Below are 19,957 nucleotides of genomic sequence, written 5' to 3'. Positions count from 1 at the left end.
AAGAATGGCCCAATGAGTATTTCTAAGTAAAAGATTCTGCTAAAAAAAGAGAGAACATTAACAGAGAATGAGTGATGGCAACTAGAATAAGAAAATTAGCAATGTCAAGAAAGACATATAATTATTCAATATACATTTATTTGGTTAGATCAATGCAACTCACTCAAGTAGTTGACTGCATTGTGAAGGAAAGGGTAGCATGATCCATAGGCCTGTTTGAAATTCTCACCTAATAATCCTATTTCAATCTACTTGTAAAGTAAAAGCACTGAGTCCATACTACAACAGACATCTTAACAATACTACGGAAGTCAAATCATTACCGGTCCTTTTTTTTTTTTTTTTTTTTTACAGTGCACAATTTAAGAAAACATCACGAGAGTATTCACTTTAAAAAATAATGACCAGTGGCGGGCGCCTGGGTGGCTCAGTTGGTTAAGCGACTGCCTTCGGCTCAGGTCATGATCCTGGAATCCCGGGATCGAGTCCCGCATCGGGCTCCCTGCTCGGCGGGGAGTCTGCTTCTCTCTCTGACCCTCCCCCCTCTCATGTGCTCTGTCTCATTCTCTCTCTCTCAAATAAATAAAATCTTTGAAAAAAAAAAATGACCAGTGGATACAGTATACACAAAACAGATACCTCCATTATAATTTTTTTTAATAAATAAAAGCACATTAACAAAAAAAAGAAAAAGAAGATAGGCAGCACCTGAAGCCTTTGACATTTGTAACTAAATGCTGGCACCCAAATGGTCTAACTGGTTATGTTTGACTAAGAGGCGCAAAAAAGGAGCCAAGTTTTGACTTTAACATTTTAATTCTAGTAGAGACAAGAGCTAGTGTGGGCTTACAGCCCTGTCACCTGATGGTGAGTACCATACCAGTCCTTCAAATGTCCTTATACTTTGGAAAGCAGGCCTGACTCTGGAGCACACGCCTTAATTAAATTCTGAATTTCCTTGAATTTTGGATGGTCTTTATCTGCCACCAGCTGTAGCAGAACAGCCTCACTCGTGGTCACTATGATCCCGGTTCGAGCAAGACGCTTAAAAAAAAAAAAAAAAAAGGACAAATCAAGAAATGAGCATAACAAGGAACACTGTATTACAACAGCAAAAGCTATGGCGGGTCACAATAATCAGTGTCTTCTATTAAAACCATGGTCCAATCGCTTCTTAGCCTTGTGGCTAAGATCATGTGTAAAAACCATGGTCCTTAGCCAGACCATCAAATCCAGTGATGGGGACAGATTTCAAACTAGTCACACAACAAACCGATTATGATTATTCTCGATATCAGTAATACAGACTAGAAATAAGCAAAAGAAAACATGAAGCTAATATTATGACTTCTAAGTGCCAGGGACAAAAGGGAAATCAAGACTATCAGTGTAAAACAATGATCTTTGATTTCCTTTTTCTGTCTCCAAACATCTGACATACATCTGATATACAGCGATGTGTGTCCTTCTCATAAGTAAGAAATGACTGGTGGTAGGAGAGCCTCAGGCAACGTGTGAGAATGTGCCCCTGGGCTGATAACAGACCCACCAGCACTGCCACCACCATAAACTTCAGAATCACGAAACAAGAGCATAAAATTTAAAGTTTCGCTGACAGGTCAAAGAAGGTCCTTGCCAAATCGCCCCAGTGGAATTGTAATAGAGAAGCAAGGACAGAAGTCTCAAGGAGGGAAGGATGGAGAGAGGAGGGCAAAGAAGACAAAGTCGAGAACAAGCAGGAGAGGGGTAGAGAAGGGAATGAGAGAGAATTCTGGAGTCAGAGATGTCTTCTCTGGCTGTCTCTATTATCAGAAACCATAGGGAAAAACCTGGCCAACTGCTGTCCCAAGAACCATCGGCTCTAAGAACCATGGAAGACAGGTGGTTAAACACAATTCCTAGGCAGGTCAGAGGAAAAGACCCGGAGCAGTCATTCCTCATGAAGGAGTCAGGACAAGAGCCAGGACATCCTCGTAGAGTGAAGGTGAAGCCTTCAGACACTTGCGGATGCGCAGGCCCAACCTTCCCACTGGCAGAGCAAACTCTCCCTTTTTGACCCCAAGCACGCAGGAGGGAGAAGCCAGAGCCCACTTCTTGGGAAGCCAGCGTGGACCTCAGCCCAGCAGAACGTGCAGAAGAGCATGCAGAGCAGCTGACCAGAATGCTCAAGCAGGATTACGCAGGAAAGAGGGAGAAAAAAACCCAAGCGTGCTGGTACCCTTTATGTTGGGGACAAATACCCGAAAGTGAGTTTTCTAAAGACTTCTGGAAACTAAAGTCCTCCTTTTAGTCCACTTCTGACGATCCTATCAAAACCTTTAGCTGGGGCACCTGGGTGGCTCAGATGGTTAAGCGTCTGCCTTCGGCTCAGGTCACGATCACGGGGTCCTGGGATCGAGTCCCACATCGGGCTCCTGGTTCAGCGAGGAGCCTGCTTGTCCCTCTGCCTCTCTCCCTGCTCATGCTTTTTCTCTCTCTCTCTCTCTGTATCTCTGTGTCTCAAATGAATAAATAAAATCTTTAAAAAAAAAAAACCTTTAGAAATCTCCAGGACCGTGTGCTTCCCTCCCAGAGAAGAGCAGGGGGCAAATGTAAGACTAGCTGCAGCTCAGCCATGTCAGGTGTCAAACGTGGCTCCCACGCTCACCAGCTGGAGGCCCGGCCCGGCCTCCCTCCCCGCCCGCGGTTCAATCGGGGGACACTCAATGATTCACTCTGATTCTCAATCACACACTTGCAATGTCTGTGAAAGTGCCTGATATGTGCAAAAGTGCCAACAGAGGTCAGTTCTCGCTCATCTTTCTAGGTCCTTCGTGAGGCAGGAAGGACAGAGAACTGTTCCCAGGTCTAAGGAAGAAAGCTGATGACCCCCAAAACACCAGCTTTCCCCAGTGCTCCGCTGACCACAGTCTGGGTGACTCCAGGCCAACACTCCTCGGTGAGGCTGAGAGTTGGGTCACCGGGGCAGAGGGAGGCTGGGATGCTCGAGGCACAGAGACACATCTTAGTCAACTGACACCAAGGGGCAGCATTCCGTAGCTTCAAGACGGAGATATGGCCAAGGTTGACTGGATTCAAAAAAAAAAAAAAATCAAGCCAAAACCCTGTGTAAGCAGAAGGCGTGGCTCAGCAACATGCAAAGTTTTCCAAACAGCCTCCCGGACCTTCCCACAGTGCCTGCCAACCCCAAACTGAAAGGTGACCGGGCAGAAAGAGAAAAGCAACAGCTTCTGTAGACACGGGCAGGTCTGTGCACACTCACGTGCGCTATTAGGACACCTACAGCCCTGCTCCCAAACTCTGTTTCTCTCCTGGCTGAAAATGAGGTGAAAACTTCAAACCGCGGCTCTTTAATGCACACAGGTATAGGGCTTCGTCGGCTTCCCAAGTCCATCCCCTACACTCACAAAACCAGTCCAGCAAGGCCAAAGGCAAAGTTACTCTGTCCCACAAACCTCAAATGCAAGGGCACAAAGCCACGAGGCTTTCAGAGAGGGCAAAGGGGGAAAAAAAACCTAAACCCAGTAAATTTCCAATCAACATGAACACCCCCTGCGCCCCCACAAGTCCAAGGGTATCAAGCTCCAGAGAGGGTTTCATTCTATTTTATTCTACATTTACTCTACAATTACTAGTTGGAAAAAACAATGCCTGACAAATGGTTGGTGCTCAAAATATTCTGTTGAAGAAAGCACATGCCACAAACGCCAGCACTGAAGTTTCAGTAATAGTAACTATAAATCTTACTAGTATAATAATCTCAACAGGCAATATGGGTAGTCTCAGGAATTCTGTGAGTAGCTATGTTCTAAAGTAGTCCCTGTTCCTTCAGAACATAGGAACAGGGAAGGCGAGCTGGCCGGATTGCTCTTTAACTTTCAAAGTCCTACAGTAAGAGAAAAAAAAAACCTAACCTTTCTCCCAATAACTCAGGTACAGACTACAACACCTCCATCGAAAATTAAGACCTGCGTTCAAACTCGTGTTATCCCTCCAGGGTCTGGACTCCTAATCACTGAGGTCAGACTACTTCTCAAAGAGTGTCAGACGGTGAAGAGGTTCACCATGTTTTTATTCCCAGTCTTAGGAGAAGACAGAAGTGCCAACCATCATAATTTTCTGTAATAAATGCCATAATAAAGACATGTCTCAAAAACTGATTTGATCGGAGGACAAAAAGTCCTTGCAATTTCTTTACAAGCAAGATTATTGCTATTTTTGGATGTTTTTAGTTTTCCACTTCCGTGGAAACACTTTAAGTTCTGGAGCTCAGCCTTCCTAGAGAAGGGACGGCCAACCAGGGCCTTAAAGAAACTGCTGCTGCCGGGCGCCTGGGTGGCTCAGTTGGTTAAGCGACTGCCTTCGGCTCAGGTCATGATCCTGGAGTCCCGGGATCGAGTCCCGCGTCGGGCTCCCTGCTCAGCGGGGGGTCTGCTTCTCCCTCTGACCCTCTCCCCGCTCGTGCTCTCTGTCTCTCATTCTCTCTCTCAAATACATAAATAAAATCTTTAAAAAAAAAAAGAAACTGCTGCTGCCAAGCCCCGACTTGCTTCTGCATCGGCCCCCTGCACTGACTTTGCTCCTTCCTGGCCTCTGACGCTCTCATGTGCTCTACCTCAACGCCCCTGGGAACGCTCTCAGCTAACGCGATGACTTTGCAGTCCAACAGAGAAAGTGGTTCATAGGCCAGCTTGGGCCAGAACACCGGAGGATCTCAACAACAACGACAAAAATATCTGTATCTCCCATTCTCAGTAAAAATCATCAGTTAAAGAACATGCCAACTCAATCCACATGGACATGACTCTAAAATTATTACAGAACTAGAATTTAATGTGAGAGAGACAACAATCCACAATATGGAGTGACCTCTCTCAAAGGATTACGTGGTAGTTTGCTTTTCAACAGTCTTGGAAGAGAAAACGCTTATGAAAGAGTACTGTTAAGCAACACTGACAAAACATCTCTGATTCCCTGACCGTGGTCCACCCTGACCCTCTGGGGCAGACAGCCAAGAAACACTGTGTGTGAGTGGCATTCACAGGCAGCGACACACCTCCCATGCCCAGAAATTCAAGTCCGAGGAAACCCAACAGAGGCTGAACCAGGCTTAGGCCCACCATGCCCTAGGGCTGGGCTGAGTTCAACCTCGGTGGGCTGTTTCTGATTTGCAAATCTCTCAAATGAGGCAGACTAAGCTTACCAGAATGCCTCTTACAAGTCCATGCATCAAACTATAGCAAAGTCTACTGGGTATTTACCCCAAAGATACAAAAGTAGGGATCCGAAGGGGCACGTGCACCCCGATGTTTATAGCAGCAATGTCCACAATAGCCAAACTGTGGAAAGAGCCAAGATGTCCACTGACAGATGAATGGCTAAAGAAGAGGTGGTATATATATACAATGGAATATTATGCAGCCATCAAAAGGAATGAGATCTTGCCATTTGCAACGACGTGGATGGAACTGGAGGGTATTATGTTGAGTGAAATAAGTCAAACAGAGAAAGACATGTATCATATGATCTCACTGATATGAGGAATTCTTAATCGCAGGAAACAAACTGAGCGTTGTTGGAGTGGGGGGTGGGGTGGGAGGGATGGGGTGACTGGGTGATGGACACTGGGGAGGGTGTGTGCTCTGGTAAGTGCTGTGAATTGTGCAAGACTGTTGAATCTCAGATCTGTACCTCTGAAACAAATAATGCAATATATGTTAAGAAAAAAAAAAGAAGAAGAAGAAGGTAGCGGGAGGGGAAGAATGAAGCGGGGGAAATCAGAGGGGTAGACGAACCATGAGAGACGATGGACTCTGAAAAACAAACAGGGTTCTAGAGGGGAGGGGGGTGGGAGGATGGGTTAGCTTGGTGGTGGGTATTGAGGAGGGCACATTCTGCATGGAGCACTGGGTGTTGTGCACAAACAATGAATCATGGAACACTTCATCTAAAACTAATGATGTAATGTACGGGGATTAACGTAAGAATTAAAAAAAAAAAAAAAACTATAGCAAAGTTATGAGGAAAGATGTACAAGAGCTTTTGGTGTCACCAGAAATCTAGATCTGAGGAGACAGAGGATATGAAACAAGATTTAGTGGCAAGACCTCAAAGGGCGGTCAGCGCACCATCAAGATTCTGGAAGTCGATGAGTCTGATGTTGTTAGAAGAAACTAAAATTGAAGATGTCACTCTTTCATTGCTATGAAGTATTCATGATTCTTCGAATTAATTGGGAAACGTTGATAAATTATTTATTTTCAAGCAGGACAATTACCTCAAGAGCAAACATCCGATCCATCATGCTTCTCGATGAGGTGGCATCAGCAACAATATGAACCTCAATACCTCGGCCAACGAGCTCCAGAGCTGTTTGCTGGATGCACACATGAGTCTAGGAGGAAAATTAAAAATCCTACGTAATAATGCAGTCACACATTTCACAAACGTGCGACAACACGATAAAGCAGGAAAAAGCACTACAGTTCTCATGACCTTGTCCTACATCTGGTTTTGCCTCTAACTTGCCAGGTGATCTTGAAAATAAACAGCACCTCAGGCTTTGGTTTCCTCACTGTAAAGTCAGAAATTGCACTACCTCACGCTTCCTCACACTAGGATCCTCGAACATATTCTTGGAGCTCCATGAGAATTTTTTTAAAAAGATTTTCATCTGTCATCTGGATGACCTTCCTAGGGCTGGCTACTACCACTCCATTCTGATGCCACTCATGGTTGGTTTATTTCTGAACTCATTCTGAGTGCCTAACACAAAGAATGAGCCAGCAGTTCTGTAGACGGAGAAATGAGTAGAAAAACTAAGTTGGTACGAGGTATCTGGTAGTAAAGGTGGGCCAAGTTAAAAATAACAAGTGACAAAGGCAAAAAGTATCCAGTATACAGCACAGGCAGATGTATTATAGAGATTCCATCTTTGTAGGTACTAACTTGTAACAATTCATTAGCAGAGAATACAGAGCAAAACCACGCCCAACAAGAGCTCCGTTATATAAGCAATGAAAGCACATTTCAATAATACCAGGATGCCAACCTTATGTGCATGTGACGAGTGAGCTTTGGAGAATTATCAACTGACATGCCATTAAAATTGGCACTGGAGGAGTGTTCAAAGATGATTTTGATTAGGCGTGAGGTCTAATAATGATGAATGAGCAAAAAAAGTGCCCAAGTCAGCGACAATATTTGGCATGACCTATTTACATAAACAGGCTTCCTCTATATTATCATTATTGAAGTCAAGATACAAAAATATTTAATGCACACCTAAACCTAAGGCTGCATCTTTCTACTCTTAAAACCTACTGTATAAAACCTACCATCATAGGTATATTAAATTAATACTATTTGGATTTCATTGTATTTATGATTTTTTCCATAATTCTTAAATATAATTCAATAGCTGTTTAAATGCTATGAATAAATACATATATCTTGTTTATACATATGCAAAAAAAGAGATCAACAAAAATCATTTTAATCAGCATGAGGAATCCATGAGTATTTTTTAAAAAGATATGTCAGTGATTTAAGCATAAAGGACAATGAACTACATGACTTCTAAGGTTTTTCTACAGCAAAAATATGACCAAGGTGAAATCTTACAACACATAAATAAAAATAACGCCTCTGATGAAAATGTGCCCCAAAAGTAGTAGTTAAAAGCAAAGGCCCAAGAATTGATCAGCCTAGATTCAAATCCAACTCCATCCCTTAACCAGCTACATGCCTCAAGCAAATTGTACAGCATGTGTGTTTTAGTTTCCTCATCTGTAACACGGGGAGACCAAAAGTACTTCATTGGCTCAGAAAGTCACTGGGAGTGTTAAATGAATGAAGAGATACAGATCACTGCCATGCAAAGAGTCAACACTCAATAAAGGGTGGATGTTTTTCATCATTACTATCACCTACCACCTAGTCTATATATAAAATTGCACTGTCGAAATAACCAAGTTCTTCTACAAATGATATTGTATCCCAAACATAACAATAGGCACTTACTTCTACTCCAAATAATACAACACTCCGGACTCCAGGAATCTCGGCTAACGCTGCTTCTACTTCTGGTACTACCATTGAAAACTTGGTCTTTGGAAGGACGAGTTTTACACCTGTTAGATCAATTTCTTGAACGGTGCTTCCAAGACCTTTAGGGTACTGTTCTGTTACAATAACTGGAATTCCTAACATTCGGGCCCCTTGTAACTGGAAAAAACAAAAACCAAGGATAATTAGCAATATACATATCTGTAAATATATACATGTATACCATGCTTCAGGAAATTGGAAAAAATAAACAAGCAAACATACCAATCTTTGTCCCACACTAATAATATCCCCGAAATATTTGATGGCTGGTCTGAATCGTTCCTGCATATCACAGCAGAAAAACACAGTGCTTGAAGGTGTAAGATTTCCCAGGGTGGTGAGCTGAGGAGAAAAGAAAAAAGAATGATTTAGCACTCTTTATACAACGACATTTATTTTCAGTGGAGGTCAATAAAGGAGAAAAGTGTTCCTACTGTTTGACCCAGTAAGCCAATTTCTACAACTATTATCCAAAAGAAGAGATCTGAATTACAGGAAAAAAAAAAAGTTATCCACAAAGATGTTGACTGAATTGCTTTTAATAGTGAAAATGAGAAATAAACCAAGGACCAACAATACAGAAATGATTTCACAAATTTTAACACAGTCCCATGATAAAACATTGTTTTAGAGAACTAAAATAACATATGAAAATAAGTGTTCAAAATATCTGAACCACCTATGAAGAAATACTCATGATATAATGTTAATTTTAAAAAGAGAGCACAGTTCAACAGTATCTCAATCATGTAAAAATATAAATAGAAGGCAGAAGCAAATATATGAAAGTATTAACAAGTAGTTACACAGTTATGGGTGCTGGTAATATTTTTTCTTTATACGTTTCATACCTTCTCCAAATGCTACTTAAAAACCCTCCCAAATGTTATTTAAAAATATGCATTGCTTTTAATTAGAAAAAAATGTTACAATAGTAAACAACTAAGTTTGATGATGACACTGCTTACAAGTACGAAAAGTAATCCTGAAAATAATCTGTAGCAGAGACTATGGAACATAAAACTGAAAAAACAGAAACAAATCCAGAATCGCTCTGTCATCAAGACAGAAATATTAAGATGCTGTTCTCAGGAATAACTTCTCTCAGAGTTCAAAAAAGAAATGCAATGAAATGATGCCAGGCACATCACCACTGTTCAATGGACAGACATAAACTGGACACCTGCATTCTTCAACATATTCATCACCATCAGGAAATTAATGAATTAAGGTTAAAAACAGGCATTAGATTACCCAGCTTTAATTAATTGCCAGAGTCGCTCTACAGGAACAACTTGGGCCCAGTATGAATCTACAAAAGAAGTGAAAACCACTGGTGAATGTTAAGAACTTCATGTCACTCATGGATTCTTAAAGGTCCATGATGCTTTTCTTCTTACCTTCTCAAAGTTCAGAAAGCACTGTAGAGGAAGCAGTCCAGTCCTGAATGAACCCACGCCCCTCCTCTTACTAGCGAGCCCTTAGATCTCCCCTCTAACTTTCCCATTTCGCCCTAAAACCACCCATGGATAATAGCTGTTAATAATTTTCTAGAGAAACCTGTGTCCCAATTACATGGTGATGGCTTCCCCACCAGCCTGGCCCTAGACCCTCCCTACAGACCCTACCACTGAGGGCTACTCTCAGGAAACAGTCACTACAGGAATTAAGTGAATCATTAAAAGGAATCTTTTATCCTTCCAGTGAGTTTGTACTTTCTTATCTAGGTGCTCTGGTACCCATCTCCCTTCAGACCAAGTTCATGGCAGAATGGGAGTGCCATCTGTAATTCTAACACTATGCATAGGGTTTCCCACCTTGCCAATAAAGTATGATTAAAATAAATATTCAAGCATCTTAAATTATATATTCTATCTTTAACTGTTTGCCCCCTTAAATTTTTAATGCAAGTGTCATTTTCCAAAACAGTGAGCATGTATATATAAGTACCTAGGACACAATTTTTAAAACCAATCACTATTTATAAATAGGTATTTTAAATTCTCAGGAAAAATTAAATTTTGGATCAAAGGGCTCAAAGTCTAAGTGGGTCCCTAGACACCTACAATGTGTTTAGGGCACATGATGGAATGTGGTTTACCTGCAACTGGTCAGTTTCAAATTAGAGCAATGCAACTCAGCCATTCTCGTCATTCCACAGCAGTGAGAGCAGTAAGCAGGCCAAGTAAACCAAAGTAAGTGTGCCGGATGGCCAACCATTATCATACTTAGGGCTCATAGCTGCTTTATCTCCAGCTTGCAGATCTCATCTCAGATAATGGACGAACTCAGTATGCATTCCTAACAAGTTTAGTCGTCCTGACCCTAAATTCACAGAAGGTTATAAACAGCAAATCAGAACGGAAGCTGCTGGAGATAGGCAAACTGGTATCGGCAAGAAATGATAGATGACAGAGACAAGATTCAAAATACACTAAAAGATCAAAACTCAACTAGTTCCACATCTAGACTTCTAGTGGAGAAGTATGTATATAACTTATAAATTGGGACATTTTAGCACACTCAATAAGAAAATGTTAAATTATATAATACTTCAGGACCACGATATTGAAGTGGCCAAAATATTTACTACTGGGATACTTAAAGGAATAAAGCCTTACCTACCCAGAAACCCTAAATATTCATAGTTGTGGTCTCCTGGGGTTTCTGTTCCTACCTCCTTTCAGCTGTGAGGTCTCCTGTTCTGGGCAGGGGGCCACATCAGATATATGTCATAGTAGACACAGACTGAGGATGTCAGAAAATGCTGCCATAAAATCCTCAGCACCTTGCAAAACGCTTTTAGTACAGGAACTCATCTATTAACCTTCAGCAAACAGAAACGACAGAGATAATGTGACAAGGCATGTTTTTGTGCAGAGATGACTGGTTATAATTTAGTGAATCAAAAATGCCCAGATATCCTCCTCTCTGTAAGGCAGAGTCCAACTCCTGACATCCCCTTGGATGTGACATAAAGTAATCTGCTTCCTCAAAGTAGAATATAGAAGGGGTCAGGTGACTATTGACAGTGGAAAAACCTGGCAGACACTGCCTCAGCCAGGTGATCAAAACCGAGATAATCAGTGATGCCACATTGATAGCGTACCATCTTGAAAAAATGTGATGAGAACGACCTTCACGATCTGCCTCTCAAAATCCCACAACCCCATTTGAAGCATGAGAAAAACATCAGATAAACCAAAACCGAGGTACATTCTACCAAAATATCTGACCAATACTCGTCAAAACCATCATGTCATCAAAAACAATACAAATCTGAAAAACTGTCATTGCCCAGGGGAGCCTAGGAAGACATGACAACTAGACATAATTAGCATCCAAGAATGGATTGTAGAAGAGAAAAATGGCACTCGGGAAAAACTGGTGTAATGTGAATACAGTGTAGAGCTCAGAGAATCATAAGTACCAATGCTGGTTCCTTGGCTGTGACCAGCATTGTGCCCAGTAATGTAAGATGTTAGTCAGGGGGGGAAACTAGGTACAAGTATCCAGGATCTCTCTGAGCGATCTCTGCAACTTTGCTGTAAGTCTAACACTACGCTAAAACTAAAAGCTTATTTTTTTTTTTTTTAAAGAAAACAACAAAAAAAGTATCCCTACGCCATGGTAGTTGGGGAAAGAAAATGCTACTTTATGAATAACCTGCATAATTGATAAGCCAAAAAGAAGGCTTTGAGGCTACAATAAAAAGGAGAAAAAACAAAACAAAAAAACAACCCTGAAAAACTCTCACCATGTCCCGCCAACTCGCCCCCAAGTCCACATGAATTCAAGTAAGTTATTAAATTACACCCTGAGTCTAAAATCCGGAGACTTTTTTTTTTTTAAAGATTTTATTTATTTATTTGACAGAGAGATACAGCAAGCAAGAGAGAACAGTGGGAAAGGGAGAAGCAGGCTTCCCACCGAGCAGAGAGCCTGATGCAGGGCTCGATCCTAGGGCCCCGGGATCATGACCTGAGCCAAAGGCAGACGCTTAATGACTGAACCACCCAGGCGCCCCAAATCCGGAGACTTCCTAATTTCAGTCATGAATTTCTCTTAAACCCAAACCTTGTAGATAACTAAAAATGCTGCTCAGACACACGCTCTAACTGCAAGATAACAAATTAAAAGTACACCTGACCAAATGCCGTCACAAGTAAAAAACAGCAATTACAGATCATTGCATATTCAAGAAACATGAAAAAAATCACATATAAAAATATGTGTGTGCATACACACTTTCATATACCTATGTATCTACAAACATCTCTATACATACCCACACATAGATAATACATATTTCAATAAACCTATTTAAATACAAAAAACTGATCAGAGCTAACAGCCTCCTCAAGCAAGAGTTTCAGAGATCAATTTCAAGTATAAATTTTTGTCCACTTTCTTAAGAAATGTCATAGCTGGAATCTGACCTTAAATTTCACAGTCAAAAAACTTTTCACCCCCAAGTCCCATTATTATGGTTATCATGACAGTATTCCCCTTTCTTCACTACCACCTATGTTCTGACCATTTTCTAACAGTGGCTGTCCATCTGCAAGGAACGTGTCCCTCCTGTGCTAAGTGTCCCTGGTTACTCAAGACGGGCACACACAGGGAGGCTGACCTTGCTCAGTGATGCTCTTTCCGTGCCCCAGTTCTGTTCTTCCATAAAAGCAATTCACGGTGAGTGTTACATGTTGAATTCTGTTCCCCAAAATCCATATGTTGAATTCCTAACCCCCCGGACCTCAGAAAGTGACCTTATTTGGAAACAGAATCATTGAAAAATAATTAGTCAAGATGAGGTCACACTAGGGCAGGGTAGAGTGCCGACACCAACATGACTAGCATCCTTATAAAAAGAGGCAATTTGGACAGAGAAGGCCTTGGGAACATGAAGGCAGCGATGAAGGTGATGGGTTTATATGCCAAGCAATGCCAAAGATCGCCAGCAAACCACCAAGAGCCAGGAAAGAAGCATGGAAGAGGTTCTCCCTCACGGTCCTCAGAAGGAGTCAACCCTGACTGCTAGCCTCCAGAACTGTGCAGAAATAGACTGCTGTTGTAGAAGCCACTCGGTGTGTGGTACTTTGTCATAACAGCCTCCTAGCGCGAACTACTACAGTGAGTAAACTGTGTATCTTTAGGGATGATTAAAGTTTCAAATCGTAAGTGGGATGTGTTCAAAACCGTGGTAGTCTATGAGAGTCACAAGATAGGCATGATGTGCTCAGGAGAGAGTCCAGAAGGGCGGTCGGATATCATTATTTCACTCACAAGTATTTGCAACGAAATGTGATTACCACAGCTACAGCAAGGCTTTGCTCCAACATGGACTCCCTTAAAACAGAGTTTTATGACGTGATTCCCCTGGGGTTACAAGGCTCCCTACACAGCAGAGCTGTGGGCGTTAGACTCTGAGACCAAATCTCAATTTCCCTAAATTCAATTACATGAAATCAGACAAATCATTTACATTTTCAAACAGCAGTGTCTCAATCTGTAACAAAGCAACAAAACAGTATCCACCTCAGAGGGCTACTTCAAGGTTTCAATGGGCTTCATGTAATCAATCAATAAATTCATAGTTCCCACGCTCAAACACAGCTTATTTACAGGTAGCCTCCACAAGGGGAAAAAAGCATACAGTGCAGTAATCTAAAATGTTAAATTTTTTGGAAGTTACACACATATACACACACACACACAAAATCCCATCAAACCAATGGGGGAGAGACCAACCACATCCCTCATGATCCAGATGTTTCCTCTCAGTGCCCTGACACTGTTCACCTCCCAGAGATCTGTCCCGCCTGCTTCTACTGTTTCTGAGCATTACTATCTATCTGCTCCTCCTACGTGCTCCCACAGTAAAGGTTTCATAATCAGAAATCACCACCTTCAAACCAGCGAGCCCAAGGGGGGACAGATTCCTTTTCTTCTTCTTCCCAAACCCTGTCTTCTCTCCCTTCCCACCATGAACTCTGGTGTCTCTTCTGGCTAGTAAATGTCATGCCCTCTGTTAAAAATAATAACAGTAGTAATAAACCTCTAAGAAAGTGAAGGTGATGGAGCCAAATCCCTTCCCAATTAACCATCTCAGGGAAGGTCAAAATAACGTTCCCAGGGAAGTCCTTATCTCCCGCCCCACACGAAGCTGCCAGAGCCTTCCCTCCTCCATACGGAGGCAAAATGGCCCATTGGCATCCTCCTCCTCATGTCCACCTCTTCCTCTCTTCTGTTCGGGCTCTGCCTTCCATGGTGACAAGCTGGAAAATACACTGGTGGTGGTAGGATATGAAATGTACAGGAGTTTCCAGGGTTGAATGCTTCCGTTAGTAAAAACTTGGGAAATGCCTTTGGAAAAATTAAAACTTGTAAGTTATAAAAATGACCCAAATGCCCACCGTTTAATCCTCTCATTTACCTTTCTTCCTCCGCGTCTCAAAACGCCTCAGACTTCAAGCATTCTGACAAAGCCGAAGACACATAAAACATGAGCTGTCTTCAGCTACCTGAGCTGTCAGCAGATGCTCAGTCACTGTGACAGATGACTTCAGAGAAGGCGACACTCCAAAGTCCCATACTGACACCGAGGGTCTCAACGATCGGTCCCCACAGAACCGCTAACCCACCACAGGTGCACAAGTATGGCACAGGAAACCACCGCGTTTTACAAGGTCAAGGTCATAGCAGTAACAGAACAAACATGAAAAGAAAGTCACTCCCCTATGTAAATTAAGAATATACTCTAGAATATACGGTATGTGAGCCAGGGCCCTAGAGGCTCTAAGCTCTATGGTCAAGGAAATAACAAGTTATATTATTTAAGCAGTGGACTACATGGGGCCAAACTTATGCTCTCTGTCCCTGCCTCTGGGAGAAAGGGCCTATCGTGCCCCAGGAACACGGCCTCACTGATGGGCCATCTTGAGCCTTCCTAAGTGACAGGCATTGATTCCAAAGGACAGTGAACACCAGCCAAACAAATAATATTACAAGCTCAAGTCTGTGGCCTGTCCTCTATTCTGCTTGATATTTTCATTAAGCACGAAGAGAGAAGATGAATGCTATAGTCAGCTACGAGGGAGGACTTGATGCCCCACCATTACCAGAGAACCTTGGGCAAATTTCCTCTATTTTCCATTCTTTTGCAAAATGAGAGTTAGCTTATCAGGTAAGGAACAAGAATGGGGTCTTATCCATGTTTGGATTCATCGTGCCAGGCATTTAAAGCTGCCACTCAAATGTTCTTGTGATGAACTCTATGGTCTCATTTAGCTATAAAATGTCCATGTCTCTAGGATCATACAGCTAGGTTCCAAAAACGTGTAATAAAACGTTCATGAAAAGAACTATCTTCCCTTTCACTTCTGAGTATATACACACATAAGGATACATGTGTCTATATATATATAGACACATATATACATACAAATAGGTATCAGCATAGCTTTACGGATATATATGGAGTGTGTGCAGCCTTCCACATTTATTTTATGGCTGGAGGAGGCAGCGGACCGAAGAAGTCATAGTATTATGATTACTAAAAGGAGATAATATAAAGAAAAATATTGTTAAAAACTTTAAAATATTTAAAGTATTATATAACAGACTCTTAAGAACTCTTGGGCTATTTAGTGGGCTATAAATAACATTTTTAAAAAGATGGAACAGAGTTGTGCTATTATTATAATTATTTTAAACATCAGCACCAAAAAAAATGTTATCTCCTATACCAAGCAAAAGCCACAAGTCACCTGAATTATAAAATGGCTTTTGAGAATGTACAGGACATTTCAGGTATACACATATACATCATTAATTTCCAGAATGTTTCATTAAAAAGAGTTGGCAGACCTAGGCCTTGAATGTTTCAAAATAAATAAATCTGAACTTTGGGGGGTTAAAACAGACTTAGAAATGTGGGGTGCGGGGGGTAGCTAGTTTGACAACATCTTACTAGGTAGAGCCCACCCTCCCTCCCAACCACTACAGGAAATGCATCACAAAGAAGTCTGCATCTTCAGTTCAGCTCCAGACCTCCTCAGTTAGAATTTGGATTCTGGCCTTTATTAATGGATTTGTCAAAGGTGCATCCAACTTCTTGGGTATTTTGGCAACAATAACCTAAATACACTGACAAGGAAGGCTGCAGAGAGGTGTCAGCCATGAAAACTCTTGAAGACATAAAAATGGGGGGCTAGTAAACACCTACCCACCACAATTCTCACAATTCTCTGTCTGGAAAACAGGGCAAATCTGGGGTATCAGAGATCATCCCCCTAGGATCCCCACAGGGGTAAACAGTGGAATCTCATAACCTTTGTCCTCTGAACACAGGAAATTTATCCAGGTAAAAGTATCTGTTTTGGAAGCTTCTGGCATGGGTGCTGGGGTGATAAGAAACAAAACCAATTCTGCAGCTAGCTGACTACAGCTAGGGGAAAAAAAAAAAAAAAAACAACTAGAGAATAATCTTAAGAATACGACACGCAAAAACAAAAAAAGATAAATATGACACTTGAATATTAAAATGCCTTCTAAGCCTGATTCCCAAATTTCAGTTTGGTCTTCCCAAGAAATGGCTTATCAGCTTCTCAACGAAAGAAAAATTGATGGTGTAGTACCTAAAATATACCTTATGTCCTCGCTTTTCAAACATAAAAATCCTCCAGTGAAGCCTCTGAGCGTAAAAAGGACAAGAGACAGCCTCGCACAGTTATTAGTGCATGACTTCAAAAAAATATATATATATCTAAAAGCTATAAAAATAATCCCCAGGTGCAACAACTTTCGCAACCAGCACCATCGGAAAATGCTGGTGGAGCGAAAGTTGGGTCATTAACAAGGTATTACAGCCCTGGAGTCAAATGACTTTTTCAACGGAGGCGACGCGTGTATCATCAACAGATTCAGTAACCAGGTACCAGGACGAGAAAACGCACTGAAGGTTAGGGGAGGCGTAAGCTCCAGGAACGGTAAGCTGCGGAGAGGAGCCGGGAAAGGTCGGACTCCTGAAGTCTGTGTTTCCGCAAGTGGTAAACACAACTCCGGGTAACAAACCCTTAGGCCAGCACTCCGCGTCAACTCTTCACCCCATTCGGCAGCACTCCCACAGAGAATCACAGTTAGCACCGCACGGCCCTGGGGTTACGCAGGCGGCCGGACTTGCTCCTGGCACACAAAGCGGATGCGGGCGGTCGAGGACCACACACGTGGGGGCGTTCGCGCTGCCGGACGCGCCGGGAGGCCCACGCCCCCGCTTCGGGCGAGGACAGCTGGTGACCGTCACCCTCGGATGGCCCATTCTCTGGGCCGTCCCCAAGGACTGCAATCGCGGCGCAGCCCTTCCAAGCCAGCGAGGCGCGCAGGGCCCGGCGCCAGGGCGGCGCGGGGCACCTGAGGAGCGCGGCGGGGGCGGAGACAGGGACGCGCGGGTACCGGGCACGGTGGCGGGGCGCGCGGCCCTCCCGCGGGACCCACCTGGACCTGAAGCGGCACGAGGCGGACCTTGCAGCGCTCGCTCACCGCGAAGCCCTTGGGCAGGTCCACGTACTGGCCCCACTCCTCGGCGAAGAGCTGCACCACGAATTTGCGGTGCATGTCGATCTGGTCGCCGTACAGGCTGAGGAACTTCTGGATGAGCAGCTCGTAGCCCGCGCCGTGCGGCACGGACGAGGGCCGCGCGAAGACCGAGAAGCAGAAGAGCACGGGGACCGTGCCCGACGGCGCCCCCGCGCCGCCGCTACTGGCGAGCGCCGGGACAGCCAGCTCCGCCGCCGCCATGTTCCCCCGAGCGTCTGCCAGCTCCGAGGCCAGCGAGGCGCAGACAGGGCCGGCCGCCGCGGCCCCGCCTCCCCGCGCCGCCCGCCCGCCCGCCCGCCCGCTCGGGGAGGCGAAGGGGCGGGCCCTGGCGGCTGCCGCTCGCGCGCCCTTCCCCGCCCCGCAGAGGGCGGACTGCGGCGGGGGGCTGGGCTGGGGGCCGGGGTGCGCGCGGGCCAGCGCCTGCGCCCGCCGCCGGGACCGCCCCCTCCAACCTGGACCTGTCTGGGCGGCCCCGGGGCGCGCCTAGTGCGCGGGAGAGGTGTGTGCCCCCGCCCCTTCGCCCGCGCCCCGCCCCCCTCCGAAAGAGCGCTGTTCGCGGGGACTTTACATAGTGCCTGGGGACCCAGGCCTGCCTGGCTGAATCTGCCGGGACGGGTTACCTGTTGGCCTTGTGCGGAGACAGGCGGGCAGTCCTCTTCGGGGGTGGCAGCAGGGATGTCAAAACCGATAGGTCGGACTGATAGAGACCCTAAGGAGAGCAGCAGAATCTCATGTTTCCTTGGGAGGGTCATCCGAGGCCCCGAAGTTCCTATTTTTTCAGTCCCGTGGAATACAGTTATCTCCAGGAGTGAATTTGAGATCTTGGCCTCCCTTGATCTCAACCCAATTTCACGGAGAACTTGGATTGGGAATTGCAAAATATAAAGAGGTTTATGAGTAAAAATCGAGACTTTATATTCAAACTGGGTTTTTCCGTTTTTAAGTGAGTAAAAGGTCAAATAAAGTAATCCCCTGCCTTATGAACACCATAAAGCACTAGCTACAATTAACTGGAATTAGAGAAGCATACACTATGAACAAAGTTTCCTTTACATCAGGTCGTGGGTCAAGATAGGCTCACGAGTCTAAACACATTTTAGGTATTGAGCGTTTCCTCTTCTTGGAATGTAGTAACTGTTAAGTCAGGGTTTCTCCGCTGGCATTGTTGACATTTAGAAAGCAGACTACTTTTTCATGGGGCGGGGGGGGGGGGGGGTGCATCTTGTGTATTTGTAGGATGTTTAGCAGCATCTCTGGCTTCTACCCGGTAGATACCGATAGTCCAGGCTCCTCCCTAGTCTTCACAATCAAAAGTGTTTCCAGACATTGCCAAACATCCCCCCAGGGGGCAAATTTGCTCCCAGTTGAGAACTACTGCTTTCAAGTAATGCTAAGACCTCCATTTGGCCTTTATTGCTCACTTGTACCCAAATTACTAAAAATAGTCTGTTTTCTGGTTTCTTTTCAAACTCTGAGAGATTCCATTAAAAACTCTTATTGTCTGAACCCATCAGACCCCAAATGATATTTTTGCAGCTATCACTCCATTGCAAGGTCTTCCCTATGCAGATATAAATATCTGTGCTAATAAGAGTGACAATCGCAAAGCTCCATTAATGCTCTAGAAAAAAAAAAATAGGGAAAAGATAATTGACAAAAGCTAAGTATGAAAACCAGAGGCCTTTTCAGTAGCATTGAAAAAGGTTTTCAATTCCTGCAGTAGGAAGACAGAGAATGCTGAGGACCAAATATTAAGAGTAGCAGAGCTCCAAAGAGGGTTAAACTCCTAAACAGTGCATATTTTCTATGCCAAGGCCAGAGCCCTGGTTGGAAATGGGACCATGACACAAGAGATGGGATTGATGATGCCCAAAATCATGAGTCCTCAGATTCCTTAATGACACATTCGTCCATTTTTTTTTAAGACAATGCAGAGGCTTTTCCTCAGCAAGACATGAATTCCCCCAGGATTTTCCCCCCACTTTTTTCTCCTGGTACCTAGGCCCCCTAACATAGCCTTAAGTAACACCAAAACTAGACCACAGATGTGCTGGGGCTCATAAGGAAGGAAAGGGACTATATCCCAAAGCAATAGTAGAATCCAAAGGAAGAGCTGAGAGATTATGTGTGTCACTGGATTATGAGGGTGCATGATCAAAGATGTGGAGCAAAAGTCTACCAGTTAAGAAACACTCTACCAACATACAGGTTTTAACACCCTGGTAAAGCTTCGGAGTGATAGACCGAACAC

General features: G+C 43.8%; 1 protein-coding gene across 1 annotated transcript; it reads right to left on the bottom strand.

Moving 5' to 3' along the window:
- Positions 1-797: 797 nt before the first annotated feature.
- On the bottom strand, positions 798-17,972 carry ISOC1 (isochorismatase domain containing 1). Its single transcript, XM_045892102.3, has 5 exons — positions 17,605-17,972; positions 8,332-8,451; positions 8,023-8,226; positions 6,278-6,394; positions 798-1,044 (listed from the first exon to the last, which is right to left on the bottom strand). Exons 1-5 carry the CDS (start codon positions 17,905-17,907, stop codon positions 898-900), a joined length of 891 nt encoding a protein of 296 aa, XP_045748058.1. The 5' UTR covers positions 17,908-17,972; the 3' UTR covers positions 798-897.
- Positions 17,973-19,957: the final 1,985 nt, after the last annotated feature.

Source organism: Mirounga angustirostris, unplaced genomic scaffold, assembly GCF_029215605.1.
Source record: "Mirounga angustirostris isolate CCGP_5_RB_7025 unplaced genomic scaffold, mMirAng1.0.hap1 SCAF_7, whole genome shotgun sequence".
Taxonomy (NCBI): Eukaryota; Metazoa; Chordata; class Mammalia; order Carnivora; family Phocidae; genus Mirounga; species Mirounga angustirostris.
This window is presented reverse-complemented; position numbering and strand designations above follow the sequence as displayed.